Source organism: Astatotilapia calliptera, chromosome 14 (assembly GCF_964374335.1).
Source record: "Astatotilapia calliptera chromosome 14, fAstCal68.1, whole genome shotgun sequence".
In the NCBI taxonomy this organism is placed as follows: domain Eukaryota; kingdom Metazoa; phylum Chordata; class Actinopteri; order Cichliformes; family Cichlidae; genus Astatotilapia; species Astatotilapia calliptera.
This window is the reverse complement of record NC_137435.1, coordinates 24,926,860-24,943,111: the sequence shown is the minus strand read 5'-3', so window position 1 is coordinate 24,943,111 and position 16,252 is coordinate 24,926,860. Positions and strand designations below refer to the sequence as shown.

Here is a 16,252-nt window from a genome sequence, read left to right as displayed (position 1 = left end):
AATTCTTAGGTGCTTGTAAAGTAATTTTTTAAAACTTTGCTATAAAATTACAAAGAGACAGTTGTAGTATGGAGAGAAAGAAGGCGATTCGATAAAACTGAATTGGAGATTTATGGTTAAGGCAGCCTACAATGGAGGCTGCAGGCATGTAATAGTATTTCTTACACTCAATGTAGTAAAATGGCCTTGAAATATCATTTTTATATTCTCTATAGCTGCCTGCGGGCTCCGCATGATTTTGTACAGAGCAAGCAACTTTATTTCAGTCAATAACGATTGCTAGTTAATGGACCCCCCCCCCCTCCCTCCCCCCTTTGTATTAGATGCCATTGATTCTCACGTTCATGAACTTTAGTAATATTTGAGAACATTGAGAACTTTTCATTTGTTCTGTAGGTGTTCAGCAGATCTTCCGAGCTTACACTTCTCTTCAGGAAATGTGCAGGCAAACATAAAGAAAGATCAGTGCTACCAATCGTCATAGTCCAACATTTTCTATCATAGTCGAGATTTGAAAAAAGAAAATTAAGTATAAAACGTTTAAGATCACGGTCATATTTTGTTTAATCCAGGATCAGTTCATGTTATATACAAGATGGTATATTCTGTATATAAGTGAGTGATACACTTTTCACTCCAGACATTTTTTTCTAAATGATCTTAGAGGTGACGGGGCTTTCTCCATTGCCGCCCCGAGGCTCTGGAACAGTCCTTGGAAGTCTTCAAATGGAATCTAAAGACCTACCTATTTTCCAAGGCTTTCCAATCTCTCTGACACCTCTTTTATTCTGTTTTAGCTATTCAGGTCTTTTACCTCATTGAATGATGTTTGCATGCGCATACATGTATTTAATGTTCACGTATGTGTGCTTGTGTGTGAATGTGTGCATTTTTGTATATGTATGTGCATATTTGCATGTACACATATTTTTTACAAACATATATGGATGTCTTACAATGTTTTCTATAATGTTTTCATCTTATCTATTTTAATTCTTTTTATTATATTATCCCTCAGTTTAGCACTTTGGCCGACACTTGATGTCTTTTAAATGTGCTATATGATTAAAGATGACTTGACTTGGCTGGACATTTCTGTACCACAGTTACTATATTGATGCCACGTCTGTATGGGATCATCAAAGTAGATCAAATGTGAACACACTTCTTTCTTTTTCTTTTATAGAGTTATTCCAAACCTTCTTAGTCATTTGTGATTCAGTTAGCACTGACGTGTCATCTTCACAGTTAGAATACTTCACATTAGAGGAAAATGTGATATGTTCTTTTGGGCCTCTGATCATACTTAGCTTCCCCTGCTACCATTGGCTCAGCCCCATGCCGAACACTCATCAAGAGATCAGATTTCACATTTTAAACCCCAGCTTGTACTTGTTGTACTCGAGATGCTTTCTGTAAAGCTGAACTAAAGTCGCCTGAGTGGTGTATAATTTTTTTTCTTGGCATACATTGTATATGTTTTTGTACACGCTGCAGGAATATTTTAGAGTTTGTGTATTCATGTAAAACACATCGTTTGCATTGTGCTTGTATGGAGAGGATACAGTTGTGTGTGTGGGGGTGTATGTGTGCCTTTTATGAGAGGTTAGAACTCTTGAGTGCATTTCTGCTTCATTTAAATCCATCAATACCTCAATTAGTAGCTGACGTGGGCTCAAGGGAAGTGCAGTCTGCATGTTTCTCTGCTTTATTTGCACTCTCAGCCCATTGTTTCGTCTTACACATTCAGCAGTGAGAGACTGAATAACACACCAAATAGTGTTAATCTAATGAATATACGAGTTATATAGCAAAAGATCTATTTTACATATTTTTGCTGTTCGTTGTAATTGGTTATTTAAATTTTTACGCTATTTTATGAGTCTAATTATGTCCATATTATGTTATATGTCCAAGTGTTATCAGTTGGTCTGTGTAATTGAATTTTGTGTTAAGTCTATGAGTGTAAGTACAAGCAAAAAAGAAACATTTAAAATTTACTGGTTATTTTTAACCTGCTCCTCAAACTTGTTTGTTCTTCTGGTGCTGTATATACACAGGGCTGCAGTGACACTGAAAAAGTTGAAAAAGTAGTGTTTATTCTTTTTAGTAATCCTTTTTAAAAACCAAATTAGTAAAAATAAAAATGAAAGCACAGGGTTAAATATTAAGCAGGTGTTTTTGTGATTTCCAGCTACTAAAGGTCAGCATGACTGGCTCTCTAAATAGCATATAGCATTAACATAAAATTTTAATACGATTGATACTACCAACTTTTTGATTAAACAAACTAAGTTAAATTTTTTTTAAAAAATTAACTAAATAAAAAAACAGAAAATCCCATTGAGCTTACCTTTTAATATTCACCCTAATCCCCAAAATACAAGAGAAAGCAAGGTGTCTCCTAAGAACACAGGCTGCGGGCTACGAATTGCTAATGCCATCTAATCATGTGCAAAGTGTTAAGACCAATGTGTGACCCACCTGCCACTGGGACATGACCAGTAAATTAAGGTCAGAGTAATGAATATCATCACAAACTAAATTTATATCATTTATATCGATAGTATGATATGTTACCCTACATGATGATTAATTTTAAACTGAATTTCTTCTATTACTGCGGCCCACCTGTAGTTCTGTTGCAGCCCAGCAGGTGACCCCAGCACACACTTTGGGACTCCATCCATCCATCCATCTATCCGCTTCCGCTTATCCTTTTCAGGGTCGCGGGGGGCGCTGGAGCCTATCCCAGCTGTCATAGGGGGAGAGGCGGGGTACACCCTGGACAGGTCGCCAGTCTGTCACAGGGCCAACACACAGGGACAGACAACCATTCACACTCACATTCATTCGCACATTCACACCTAGTGACAATTTGGATTATCCGATTAACCTATCCCCACAAGCTGCATGTCTTTGGACGGTGGGAGGAAGCCGGAGTACCCGGAGGGAACCCACGCAAACACGGGGAGAAACATGCAAACTCCACACAGAAAGACCCCAGCCTGATGTTGGAATTGAACTCAGGACCTTCTTGCTGTGCGGCAACAGTGCTAACCACCGTGCCACCGTGCTGCCACTTTGGGACTCACTAGCATAAATAGCAGAGGTGCACATAAGTGGTCCGCAGTCCCGCATTCGCTGTCAAAATAAAAGACGCACACCAGATAAGAAGTTGCAACGCTGTTTGCGAAGCCAGCTCACCTCCTGCAACCACTTTTCCGAGAATATGCGTTTCTTTTGCGGTTCGGACTCCTTCTGACATTTCTTTGGAGGTGGAGGAACACCAAAGTGTAATTGCTTAAAGTTGTTTAAGTTGAGTTTGCTTCTTCGACATCTTTATAAGTTCTAAACAAATGTCTGTCCTCCTCCAGAAAATCTTATGTACACAAATGCGCGTTGCAACTGACTATAATTACAAATTACAAAAGGAGGCAGAACTGAAACTGAGAATAAATAAACAGGAGGAATAACTTAGAATACAAAACTGAAAATGACCAGGACAAAGCACACATTACAAAAAATGTGAGGATAAACAGAACCAAAATGTCAAAACTCAAAACACAGGGGCAAAGACACGAGACCGTGGCATTTTAGTTTCGGACACATGGTTATTGTTTATTAAGTAAATAGTGTTCACCTTTTTTACACCTCTTCTAATGTAAGGGAATTTGACCATGTGGCAAAAAGCTTTGAAAGGGTATAAATCTTTGCATTCCTCTGTTAAGTCCTCCTCTTCCTTTCTGTTGTCTTTGTTCCCTCTCTTTCACTCCCTTCTCGACCACCTCAGCTTTCTCCTCCTCTCCTGTCTCCCCCTCTTCGCACTCACGCTTTCTCCTCTACCCGTCCGTGTTTTATTACCAGGCCCCTGTAATATTGCTGGATATTAAAAAATATACATCAACTGAGCAATTACAGGCCATCAAAAAGAATAGGTTTAGCCCGGGGCTGTGCAAGTGCTGCACGGTAGATGCATAGAGATCAGATGAGGAGAAGGCCTTACCTCTGCTCGGGCCACTGAAGCACAGCCGAGAAGATGTAGAACATTTTAGGTACTGCATTGTACTTCGCATGTTTCATTCACACGTGTTTGTATACAAGGTCAAAAACAGCTTGAATACCTCAATGTGCACAGAGAGGTATTCATATGTGCAGTCAGGGGCACAGGAACACTTCAGCAGTCAAGCATGCGCTCGTAGGTACAACCGTAAATGATGAATACAGTCGTGCACACGTGATTTCACAGTCATTGTGCGCCCTTTCTAGAGTTCTTTTCATGAGCAAACATGATCCCTGTTGATGTTAACTCGCCGAGGCCTCCGATTTAGATGGAGAAAATAGCCCCTGTTAAGGAGCAATAACATTTAGAGATGGGGCTGAGGAGACTCTGTTTATAGGACTCACTTAAAATTCATAGTTGCTATGCAAAATAAATCAGCAGTTTCCTGCGCGGGGGCAGTGGGTACGGGAATGATGGCGCTGGGAGCGAGGGAGAGGGAGGGGCTCCAAGTGAATAAGGGATGAGGTTTAAACGTCGGCAGTCCCAAGTCTGACACGCACAATAGCGCACAGACCCGAGCGTGCACATCCGCGCAGGCACACACAAACGCGCACGAGTATCAACCCCCTTTTGATTTTTGCTGGCTGCTTCAAAGATGAAAATGTGCTGTGAGGGAGGGAAAAAAGACAGAGAAACATGTTGAAAGAGTCTGTGTGTAAGTGTTTGTTTGTTTGTATGTGGGGGGAGGTTACTGTACGCGGGATCCGTGCTTGTGTGCGGACGTGCTTGTCGAGTCTCTTGATTTGAATGTAGAGCATCAAAAACAAAAGACTGAGAGATATAAGTCTGATGTTTTTGGCAGATGGCAAATGATCACAGATATACAGATGTTTCAAAGACATGTTTGAGCTAATTAAAAGATAAGGCACACAATTTAGTTTTCCCTGTAGAGGGAATTTACAGGTTGTTTTAGCCACACTAGAAGCAGAGATCCTGAGCAGGATGGCAGTGTTATTATTCTGCTCCTTTCATTTTAAAAGGAAAAATTGTATTGTAAACTTGATAACACCCTTTGCCATCATCAGGCCAAGGTTTTTATTCATCCAATACTATTATAACATTGTTATTTTGACACATTAGTGTGCTGTTGTTATCATTTAACTCATCAAACATCCTCACAGAGCTTATGGCATGTGTGTAAGCCTGAACTCACCTTAAAAATCCAATGCTGGTGAGGCCTTGATACGTGTGGTATCCGGTATAGCGACACCTTCACGCATGCCACCGAAATGATGAATAACAACTGAGCAAAAAATAATCTGCAGCATTTTTCAGCCTGCGTGACGTTTCAACACATCAGAGTAATTCAAACGCCATCATGCAAATAGCCATTCACACAAGTGTGGGATAATAAATGATTAATTATGTTTTCAAGTACTTTAAATGGCTTGTGATTGTCTAACCTTCCTGGCACTCCAAGTATAATCAAAGCGTACTGTGTGCAGCCAAAATAAATTATTACAAATTTAGCTACAAATGCTGGTTCAACCACAGGAATGCTTTGTGTTTGTGTGCGCGTGTGTGTTTGTGGATGACGGTGGGTAACAGGTCTGTTTCTACAGTGCTCTCTGTGTTTTACTTTGGATTTGTTTGTGTACATGCATGCCTATTGTGTGTAGATGCACTGTGCATGTGCGCAAGGCCAACGTTGCTGTATTTATGCATTTCTGAGTGTGAGTATGTGTGTGCGCCTGTGCATATCTGAGGTTCGTGTACGCCTGTGTGAGACAACAGCACGGCCAGCGGACTTGTCTGCTGTGTATGAATAATCAAAGTGGTCTCTCTCATCATTAAATCATCACTGTCCTGGTGGGAGCCTGAGGAGGGAGATGGAGCGAGAGAGCGAGGGAGAGAGCGAGGGATCATAGTTAGCGCTGCAGGGGTACATGCTCGCTCTCTCTCCTCCATCGTGTACTGTGGCTGAGATGTGTCATGAGCACAAGTCTTTTCTGCTCTCTGCGCTCGCCCACTTAGCTCCCCCAGACACATCCGCTCTCGTGCGCACACATATTCATACATACGTGCACGTTGTTCAGGAGTGTACAGACACTCGCGCACTGAGTCAAACACACGTATCGCTTCCTTTCTTGGAAGCGAAGGCCTCGGAGCGCTGCTACAAAAGCATCTGCCACATGTAGCTGCTGTTACTGTCCTATTCAGTCACACAGTCCTCACCACTGCGTGCAAACACCTCAAAATGCATAGCGCATATATACCGGTAGTACAAATGTGTTTTCCTAATAAAAACAAGACTTGGAGATTTGTCTTTTTGACAGAATCCTTTGTAGCTGATTAACCGACGAAAGCTGCTCCACTAATTAATCTTAAAATGACAAGGAGTCTAAAGCGTCTCTCAGTTTTGCATCATTTTGTAACCTCTTTCAGCCTATTACAACCCCAAACCTGCCCATTATTAAAAAGCAGATACGATATCATGCAAAAGTCTTGAGTCGGCCCTCATTTCTTTATATTTTGCTTTCAGGGAGCCAGACTTTCTTGTCTTGAGCAATAGCTCTCAAGGCTGTCTGAAGGTCTTTCAAAGCTTTACTTTGGACATTTGCTGTTTTTCCCGCTCTGTCCAGTCCAGTCCTTGTACCTGACCAGTTTCAGAGGAATGTTTTTGTTTTGTTTGCTTTCTTAGCCACTTAAGACTGACATATAAATCATTCAAGCATAAAAAAAAGCAAGGCTGTTGTTTCTACACACACCAGCAAAAAAATCTATTTTTAATTGTATCTTTAGGCACTTTGTTACTAGTGGTCTGTCACAAAAAAAAATTTTTTTGTTCAATTGATGAAAAATACCAAAGATAACAGTTTGATAGCCATAAAATCTTTGCACCGCTAATTCCCCAAGAGCTATGAACTGTGAAAACTTGGCAGCATGATTGCAGGCCTAAAAAACAGCAGTACCTGAGAGAGTCATCTTACTCCTCAGTCGATCCATCTACAGTTCACTTAAGCTTCATCAGAAATGGTCTCAGGAATATGGGAAGGAAAGGTTAAGGTATGCCCAGTTAAACAAAAAACTCAAGTGAAAATCAGTGGCAACTAGTCTTATGAAGAGACGAATCCATTTTTTGGCTCTAATCATCATCAGTATGTAGGGAGAAGGTCAGGAGAGACGTACAGCTGTCTGTAAAACACGGTGGAGGCTCTGTCAGGGTTTGGGGCTGCGTTTTAGCCAGTGGTGTTGGAGATTTGATCAGAATTGATGGCATGGCAATGACACATGGCCAATGCAGTAAAAGGATATTGGATAGGAAAAACACACACTGCAACACTGTCAGTCATGGACTGGCCTCCCCAGAGCCTGGACCTCAACATTATTGAAGCAGTGTGGGACCATATTGAGTGAGGATGGGGGGAAAAGGCAGACAACATCCGAAGAACTATTCCAGAAGACTACTTGAAGAAATGACAAGAAAGGTTAGTTAAGAGAGCTCAGGTTGTGTTGAAGAATAAAGGCGGACATAACAAATATTGAGTTGGAATCTGGTTAGAATCGTACAAACTCTTTCTTATGTATGGTTGCACATTTCAGTTGCTGAACCCATGTCCCATTTTCCATGTCCCTAGTAAAATATAAGGAAATGAGGGATGGCTCAAGACTTTTGCACAGCACTGTAGACTAGAGAAAGCTAGGGGTGACAATTGGCAGGTAAGGACATGCATAATCCCAAGTGGAAATCAAGATTTAAATGAATGTCCTTAATATGCTTTTACAATTTATTCAAATGCTCTTGTGAATACAATTTTAATATAAAACTTAAAAAAAACTTCATAAAACATTATTTACATGTGGCAAACATTATTTGATGTATTATTTATTGTCATTTGTTGAAATCTGTGGCTCATATTTGTCTGCTTAGATACCTTTTAAGATTCAGTCTCGTCTGTAATTACAGCTTTTCTAATAGGAGTGATTCCCATAACCATATTCTGCTGCTGATTTCGATGTGCTGTCTAACACTACTGACAGCAGTCGGATCCTCTGAATTGTTTTACTTGAATTGCAAAGTGTATAATAATAATTGAGATAATGCTCTCTTCGATGGAGATTAACATATTCATTCAGTCTGCTCAGACTGCACGAGCTAATATGGTGTAATCCAATTCAGGAGCTTCACACCTTAGAGATCATTATGGTGTGAATAGCACCTGAAAGTCTCTGCGAGTGTTACGATCAGGAGACAGCTTCGTGTAAGAAGGGAGAAAAAGATGGAATAAAAGAGAGTGTGAGTACGAGGATAGTGTGAGTAGAGATTGTGGGTGAGAGACGTTCACAACAGATACTCATTCTGCTGAACGACACACTCGCACATGGGCTAGATGTGCTGCTAATGAGCCTGGTGTGCGGTTACGGTGTAGAGCCAGACCGACTCCACTCTCAGACCGAAGGGAGTTCAGTCAGGAGTCACTGCTTTTTTCTCCTTCCTCCATTCCTCTACCTCATCTTCAGAAAGGAGCACGTTACCCTTCACTGTCTTTATCAAAGCAGGCGCTGGCTTACCTGAAAGGCTCCTTTTCAGTCTTCTAAGTACTGGGAGAGACAGGCAGACTCAAACAGGAGTTCGTGGCGGTCCCTGGAGTGTTTAAGTGGTTGTCATAATTGTCACAAAAAAGCAGAAATAGAGTTTTCTCAGCATTAGACAAGAAACACAGTAGAGTGTGCCATGTTCTGGGAAATACATATTGATATATTTTAATTTGATGTAAAACTCTATGCTAAAATGTGAAGGTAGTGATTCCAAAGTGGCACATACACATTAAGCATTATGTCACATCCACATATAGAGAAACCTAGCACTAACAGTCAGGAAATTAATAAATCTTCTACTTTATTTCCCCTCAAATGGTGCCATATTTGTGGGTTGAGCAGCAGAGTTGAGCAGTTGGGTTGCGCCCATGAAGAACTATTGACTCTGGTTTGGTCTTGTTCATTGGATCGGATGATTGAAATCTGAGGAAACACTGCTGTGAGATGGAACTCAGAAGTGTTCACAGTTGTTGGGGTTAGACTCCAGGTAATCCCAAATCTCCACCGTCTGAGACCAAACTCTATCCTCTGAGATGACAGTGCTCAACCCCCACAGAGCCGGGTTTATCAGAGACTACCTCCAATATTTGGGAATTGAGAAGATGTTCCAGGTTGCTGTGGCTGTGTATCTAAATAAATAAATGACCCCAAACAAGAGTCAATAGCAAAATAAGCTGTTTGGCATTGACAGAGAATATTTGGCAAATTTTTCATGGGCCCAACCCTCCTACTCAACTCTGCTGCTCAACCCACAAATGCATTTTCCTTACATAGGCGATATTTAAAGGGAAATAAAGAGGCTTTCCAACAATATAGGATTTATTTGCAACAAAGAAATAGTCACCCTTCACACCCCAAAACAAATTTCCTTCCTTTTTCTGTATATAGGTAGATACATTTGTGTGTGTCAGCTTTGTGTATGTAGTGGAGTTTTTTCTACTCTTCGCTCGATATGATGACAAAGAGAGGGGATATCCCTAATATGGTCATCTCAATTATGTGGGTGTGGCTGTGAGCAGGGTAATCCTGTCTACTTGAAGTTTAACTCTTGCTCTGAAAGTTTGCTCAAAGGGAGGTTGGCCTTAAAAGGAGAGGCGCTAAAACAGCTTGTTTCAGAGAATCATGCAAAGCTACTGTAGTGGAGTTCAAGAACAAATAAATACAGTAAACCATATTGTTTTCTTTTCACTTTTACTCATTACCCACCCAACTCTCCGTTCAGTACCAGCCATGATCACCTCCTACCCGAACACCACTCTTGCCACACAGGGTGAGGAGAAGAGGATGAGCTGCATAGCTCACGGAGAGAAACCCATCATGGTGCGCTGGGAGAAAGAAGAGCGCATTATCAACCCCGAGACCAGCAGATATGTGGTCACTGTCAAAGAGGTGGCCGACGAAGTCATCTCAACGCTCGTGGTAAGTGCTCGGTTTCACTGTAAATCGAAACGCATTTCAAATCTTCGGGGAGCACGCCAACCTTCAGTCATTTTATCTGTACAGACAGATGGAAAGCAGAAAGGGAGGAGTAGAGGAGGCAGGGCAGAGGAAAACTCAGGCTAAAAGACATTCTCATTGTATTAATCTTTGAGTATGAATTATTAATTATTAAGGAGGTATTTTCCAATTAAATTTAATGGTTAATACACATTATGAACAAGTACAAATGTAATGCAGTAAATTGAAGCAATGTACGCCAAGAGATAATCGAGTGGAGGTCCAGCCTCTCTCTAGTTTATCGCAAATTAAAAGATGAAAGTGCTGGAGATGAGTTCAGTGCCCTGCTGTCTTTTAAACTCACTCAGGATGAAACAGTGTTTTAGATTCCTACCTGATAGCAAAGCTCTGCACACTTGAAAGCCTCGAGTTTGGTGTGTTTCTCTGTAGATTATGCCTACTCTTCGCGAGGACTCTGGGTTTTTCTCCTGTCATGCCATCAACTCCTTCGGCGAGGACCGAGGCATCATACAGCTGACAGTGCAAGGTGAGCTTCAACTCACCTCAGCTTTTTTTTTTGTGTCAGTGGATTGGTTTCAGGAAAAAGTTTTGAGTGATTTATTGGTGTTTGAGATATTTCGTATCTCTTTCTCTCTCAAACTTACTGTTCCACAGAACCTCCTGACCCTCCCGAGGTGGAGATTAGGGATGTCAAAGATCGAACCATAGCGCTCCGCTGGACTATGGGCTTCGATGGAAATAGCCCGATCACAGGATACGATATTGAGTGCAAGAACAAATCAGGTAGACGCGAGGAGAGGGGAGCGATGTAACTATCACGAGTCAAACTAAAAAAAACAACAACAATCCAGAATTAATAAAAGAGCAAAACCTTTATCGATTGTTTGACAGTGTGTGTTCACCCGCTTGTGTTTTGTTTCTTCTAGCGTCATGGCTATCAGCCCAGGTAACCAAAGATGTCTCGCCACAGCTCAACCAGGCCACTATTATCGACCTCCACCCTTCCTCCACTTACAACATCCGCATGGTTGCCAAGAACGTTATCGGCAACAGCAACCCCAGCAATGAGCTCACCATCACTACTGATGAAGCAGGTCAGTGAGCTTCAGTTTGGGGGAGTGATATTCTGTTTAACGTAGAGCCTGTTTCCTCCGGCCTCGCAAACCTGTTGAGTCGTCATGCACGTAATTATTTTGCAGTTGCTTTAAATGCAGGTCATCATCATTTTTTATATCTTGAGAAACAGCTCAGTCCACCGTTGCTTTTAGTCATCTCTATCAGTGTTCACTTACCCTCTATTGCCTATAATGATCCTCCCTCAGGCATTCCAGCACATTAAAATGGCACATTTTATCAGATTCATTGCTAAAATAAAGTGCTAAAATTCATATATCATTCCTCACATTATTTAAGGTTAAAGTTGATGATGTTACAAGTTTTTTTTTCTTTTTTTAATTATTATTAAGTTAAGGTGAAACCTGCTGGGGTCATGAATCAGCAAGCGCATCGAGGAACATGCAATCTTAGCTCAACAGCACCATCTAGTGTAGCTGAACGCGATTGAAAACAAATGAAATTTCACAGTGAATCATCTTTCCCCGCATTATACCCAGCGGTGTTTAATAACGTTAAATGATGTGCTTCATTTGCAGCTCCTGATGGCCCTCCACAAGATGTCACTCTAGAGCCCACCTCCCCACAGAGCATCAAAGTTTCCTGGAAGGTGCTGTTTGAAAGTTTTTAAGTGCCGCTTTATGAGCTGAGCCATTCATACACAGGGACTATTCTCATGCATCTCATTAGTCATCGAGAATAAACACTAGACAGTCTTTTAATTTACAGCCGAATTTTTCCAAATACAGACCAAATACTGATTTGCATTTGCCATTCTATTTATTTATTAATTAATTTTTTGTGTGTTTTTCAGGAATTTAAACAAACTGCAATAAAGTAAAAATTATATCTTGAATTTAACAATGAAATGAACACAGTAATTAAGTGTATTCAGCTGCATTGATTAAAATCTGTGGTATGTATGGACTGACATAAGACAAAGTATTAATGTAATTATTTCAAATATAAAACACAATTAGCCATAAAGTATTTCAGAATTACCCAATAGGAAGAATCTGAGTAAGTCTGAGCTTCCTGATTCTCCTCACAGCCTCCACAGAAACACCTGCAGAACGGTGTGATCCGTGGCTACCAGGTGGGCTACAGGGAGTACAGCCCCGGTGGGAGCCACCAGTTTACCATTATCAGTGTGGACAGCACGGGCGATACCACAGAGAGCATCGTGCTGGACAACCTGAAGAAATTCACCCAGTACAGTGTGGTGGTGCAGGCTGCAAACAGAGCAGGCACCGGGCCGTCTTCACAGCAAGTGGTCACTAAGACACTGGAGGATGGTAAGCAGGGGATGTGGGCGCCTCTTACCTGGTGCATTTCCATGCAGCCATACTGAAAATGTTGCACTTTAGCAGTTAGAGTAGTTTGTAGCATAATAATGCATTTTAGTTATTCTGTATTTGTAACTGAAGCAGTTTTAGATATTTTGAACTGGATCAGCATATTCTCAGATTCCTCTCACATCAAACCTTAAATGAGCAGGGGCTCAAAACCTTAAAGCTATTCTCATGAAAAGGTTTCCATCTACTGGGCATATTTTGAACTGCATTACATCAAACAGTAAGCTTCTCTTCTGCCTGGGGCTCTAACATAGAAGGATATACAAACTTAAAAAGAAAAATAAAGTGTTTGTTCTTATTTAAAACCTTTTATTTTGTCTCTCAAAACACATCTCTTTTCCAAAATTAAAGAATGCATTCAGTATTTAATGTTAGAATATGACTTAGTCAACATAATAATACATTTAACATATCAGAATCACTGCAGGATGCAAATGTATATCATAAACTTCCCTCATTTTAAAATAATCATAGTTGTAAAATAAAATGATTTATAAATGGAGGTTTTGACTTAATATTTGGTGGCAGGAGGTATTTGTGTGATTTATTTTTGGATACTTGTTCAATATCCTAGATGAGGGTACTTTTCCTTAAAAAGACTCCATTATGCTTCCACTTCAATACTTTTTTTTGTCTCCCTTGTCTCTGATAGTGCCGTCTCGGCCTCCTGAAAATGTTCTGGCAGTGGCCAAGTCTCCAGAGGTCATTTCACTCTCCTGGATACCTCTACCCAGGGAGGCTCTGAACGGGAACCTGCAGGGCTACAGAGTCATCTACTGGGCCAACCTGCCTGACGGAGGTACTAGCATACACACACACACACACACACACACACACACACACACACACACACACACACACACACACACACACACACACACACACACACACCTTTTAGTTGCCACTTAGGCCAATCCTTTGGTCCCTGTCTTTATTTCATTGCTGTTGCTTGCTTACCCAGGCACTAGGTGGCGCTGTGGTTTTGTCAAGATGCAACAATATGATGTAAAATGGTGTTTTGAAGCTGTTTCTGTGTGTGTGTGTGTGTGTGTGTGTGTGTGTGTGTGTGTGTGTGTGTGTGTGTGTGTGTGTGTGTATAGGACAGTTATCACTTATTCAACACTCATGGTGCTTTGTCTCTGACTCATCCTGTTTGTGGTTAGCAGCAGAACGATGAGCTCATTTTTACCCATTTTTAAAGGTTTAAATATAATTTCCAGCCACCTTGTTGCATTAATAATAATGTTTTGTTTTTTTTTACGTCTCATGCAGTTTTATCTCCTTGGGATTATAAACGTACTTGCATGTTTTATATTTTTCATATTTTGTGACCAGCATGTGACTTTTGGACAATCAGCGGTGCGTTACACTACATCCTGATTGCTCACAAATGCTAATCAGCAGTAGAAACGCGAAGCCTGCAGTTCACAGAGGGAAGATTTGTGGTTGTATTTCCTGTGAATATATAGCAGTATAGCAGTGAGCGAACCTGCAGTCTGGCTGGGCGCCATCAATAATTCACAGTGCAATAATTCCAGCGAGCCTCATTGCTTCAGCTCTGAGTGACAGGACATAAGAAGAGAGGGAAGAGAAGATGAGAGTAGAGTAAAAATCCGAGTAATAATATAATAAAGTTTTGTCGGGTTAAAATACTTTATCTAAGTTTTATCACATTTGAAGGGGGATAGTTTTGTAACTTTTCAGAGCTGAATTAACTGCTCTTGCTCTACTCTGCCGCAGTTTATACATTCAGACTTATTAACATGTTTCTTTTTTTGTGTCAGAACTGGGAGAAATCAGAAATATGACCACCAGTCAGCCTTCTCTGGAGCTCGATGGTTTGGAGAAGTACACCAACTACAGCATCCAGGTGTTAGCCTTCACAAATGCTGGAGATGGTGTCCGCAGTGAACAGATCTACGTCCGCACCAAAGAGGATGGTATAAGAAATACCAGATAACTCCCCGTTGACTATAGTTTAGTTGCTCCTGGAAAATGCTTCAGTGTAAATGGCACTGTGTTGTTCCTCTGCAGTTCCTGGGCCTCCAGCAGGAGTGAAGGCCGCGGCCTCCAGTGGCTCAGAAGTCTACGTGTCCTGGCTGCCTCCGCTCAAACTCAATGGCATCATCAGGAAATACATCGTCTTCTGTTCCAACCTGCATCCGATGGTAATAGCATTTGTATACCACAAGATTTTCATGGTCTTCTTCAGTCTTCCTCACAAGCCTCTCTGCACTTTCTCATGCTGATGCTGCCCAGTGATACATTAATCCTTTCCGTCCCTTCGCTTCACAGGTGATGAGTGAGTTTGAAGCTTCTCCAGATGCATACATCTACAGGATCCCAAACTTGGTTCTGACCAGACAGTACAGTATCTGGGTGGTGGCTGTGACTGCTGCAGGTCATGGCAACAACAGTGAGAAAATCACAGTGCAGCCTCTGGCCAAAGGTACAAAATCCTAACTAAACTGGCCTTTTTTGTGTCATGTAGGAATTTTCCCACGGATTATTTCTTTAAGTGGAATTGCATGGTTCCTTTAATAGTGGTGCTTTAATCACACAGAGCATAAACTTATAAGAAGACAGGAACAGTAACTTATTTTTGTGCTGCTTTTAGCTCCAGCTAGGATCCTGACGTTTAATGGGACAGTGACCACTCCTTGGATGAAGGACATTGTTTTACCATGCAGGGCGGTTGGAGACCCTCCTCCCACCATCAAGTGGCTCAAGGGAAAGTAGGTCTCACACAGACGCACAAACAAGCATGTAGTACTGGTCAGCAGGATACAGATAGATTATTTTCATGCCTTTTTCCAGCACCAATGGGACACCTACACCCGTCCTGGTGGATGGTCGTCGTATTGTCTACGGCAATGGCAGCTTCCTCATCCGTACAGTGAAAGCAGAGGATTCTGGGAACTACAGCTGTGTGGCCAGCAACAACTGGGGGTCAGATGAGATCACACTCAATTTGCAGGTGCAAGGTAAGAAATATTTATTTTCTACCTTTTATATACACACTCACTGGCATTTGGGTGAGGTACACCTGTTCAGCTGCTCATTAACACAAATGTCTAATCAGCCAATCACACGGCACAAACTCAGTGCTCAGGGTTTAGGCGTATAGACATGGTCAAGACCAAACCAAGGATCAGAACGGGGAAGCACCTTTGGGATCTGGTGAAACAGGAGATTCATGGACTCATGGAAGTGCAGCCAGTAAATCTGCAGCAACTGTTTAACGCTGTCATACCAATGTAAACCAAAATCTGTGAATCTGTGTCACGAAGAATTACTGCAGTTCTAAAGACAGCAAGGTGCCCAACCCAATTCCTAATTACAGTGAACACCATATAGAGTAAACTGACTTTTTACTTGCATCAAGTGAACCATGAGACACTTTAATCCAAGCGACTAACCGAGCATTGACCTTTGTTTGTCCTCATATCCACAGTACCACCTGATCAGCCACGCCTCACAGTGACCAAGACCACCACCACATCGATCACATTGTCATGGATACCAGGAGACAACGGAGGGAGTTCAATCAGAGGTGAGGGTGTCCAACATCCACAGAACATAACATGTGCACATACAACAGACAGTACAAGGAAGTGGATGGTCAACAACATACACCTTTATATAACAACAATTACCCCCACCACCACCACCACACACAAACTGTGGCCTGACCCCCATTTCTGCTGCTCGTGTCTCATTATCT

At 41.5% G+C, this 16,252-nt stretch overlaps 1 protein-coding gene across 2 annotated transcripts in view; it reads left to right on the top strand.

The window, feature by feature from the left end:
- Window positions 1-16,252, top strand: part of dscamb (Down syndrome cell adhesion molecule b) — a 130,865-nt gene that overhangs the window by 100,362 nt on the left and 14,251 nt on the right. For both annotated transcript variants that reach the window (XM_026193165.2, XM_026193164.2), the window contains exons 12-24: window positions 9,825-10,021; window positions 10,490-10,586; window positions 10,715-10,843; window positions 10,987-11,154; window positions 11,713-11,783; window positions 12,225-12,468; window positions 13,181-13,327; window positions 14,313-14,468; window positions 14,563-14,696; window positions 14,824-14,977; window positions 15,146-15,263; window positions 15,346-15,512; window positions 15,983-16,081. In XM_026193165.2, the coding sequence (XP_026048950.1) occupies window positions 9,825-10,021; window positions 10,490-10,586; window positions 10,715-10,843; window positions 10,987-11,154; window positions 11,713-11,783; window positions 12,225-12,468; window positions 13,181-13,327; window positions 14,313-14,468; window positions 14,563-14,696; window positions 14,824-14,977; window positions 15,146-15,263; window positions 15,346-15,512; window positions 15,983-16,081 (1,881 nt within the window). The remainder of the gene's footprint in view (window positions 1-9,824; window positions 10,022-10,489; window positions 10,587-10,714; window positions 10,844-10,986; window positions 11,155-11,712; window positions 11,784-12,224; window positions 12,469-13,180; window positions 13,328-14,312; window positions 14,469-14,562; window positions 14,697-14,823; window positions 14,978-15,145; window positions 15,264-15,345; window positions 15,513-15,982; window positions 16,082-16,252) is intronic.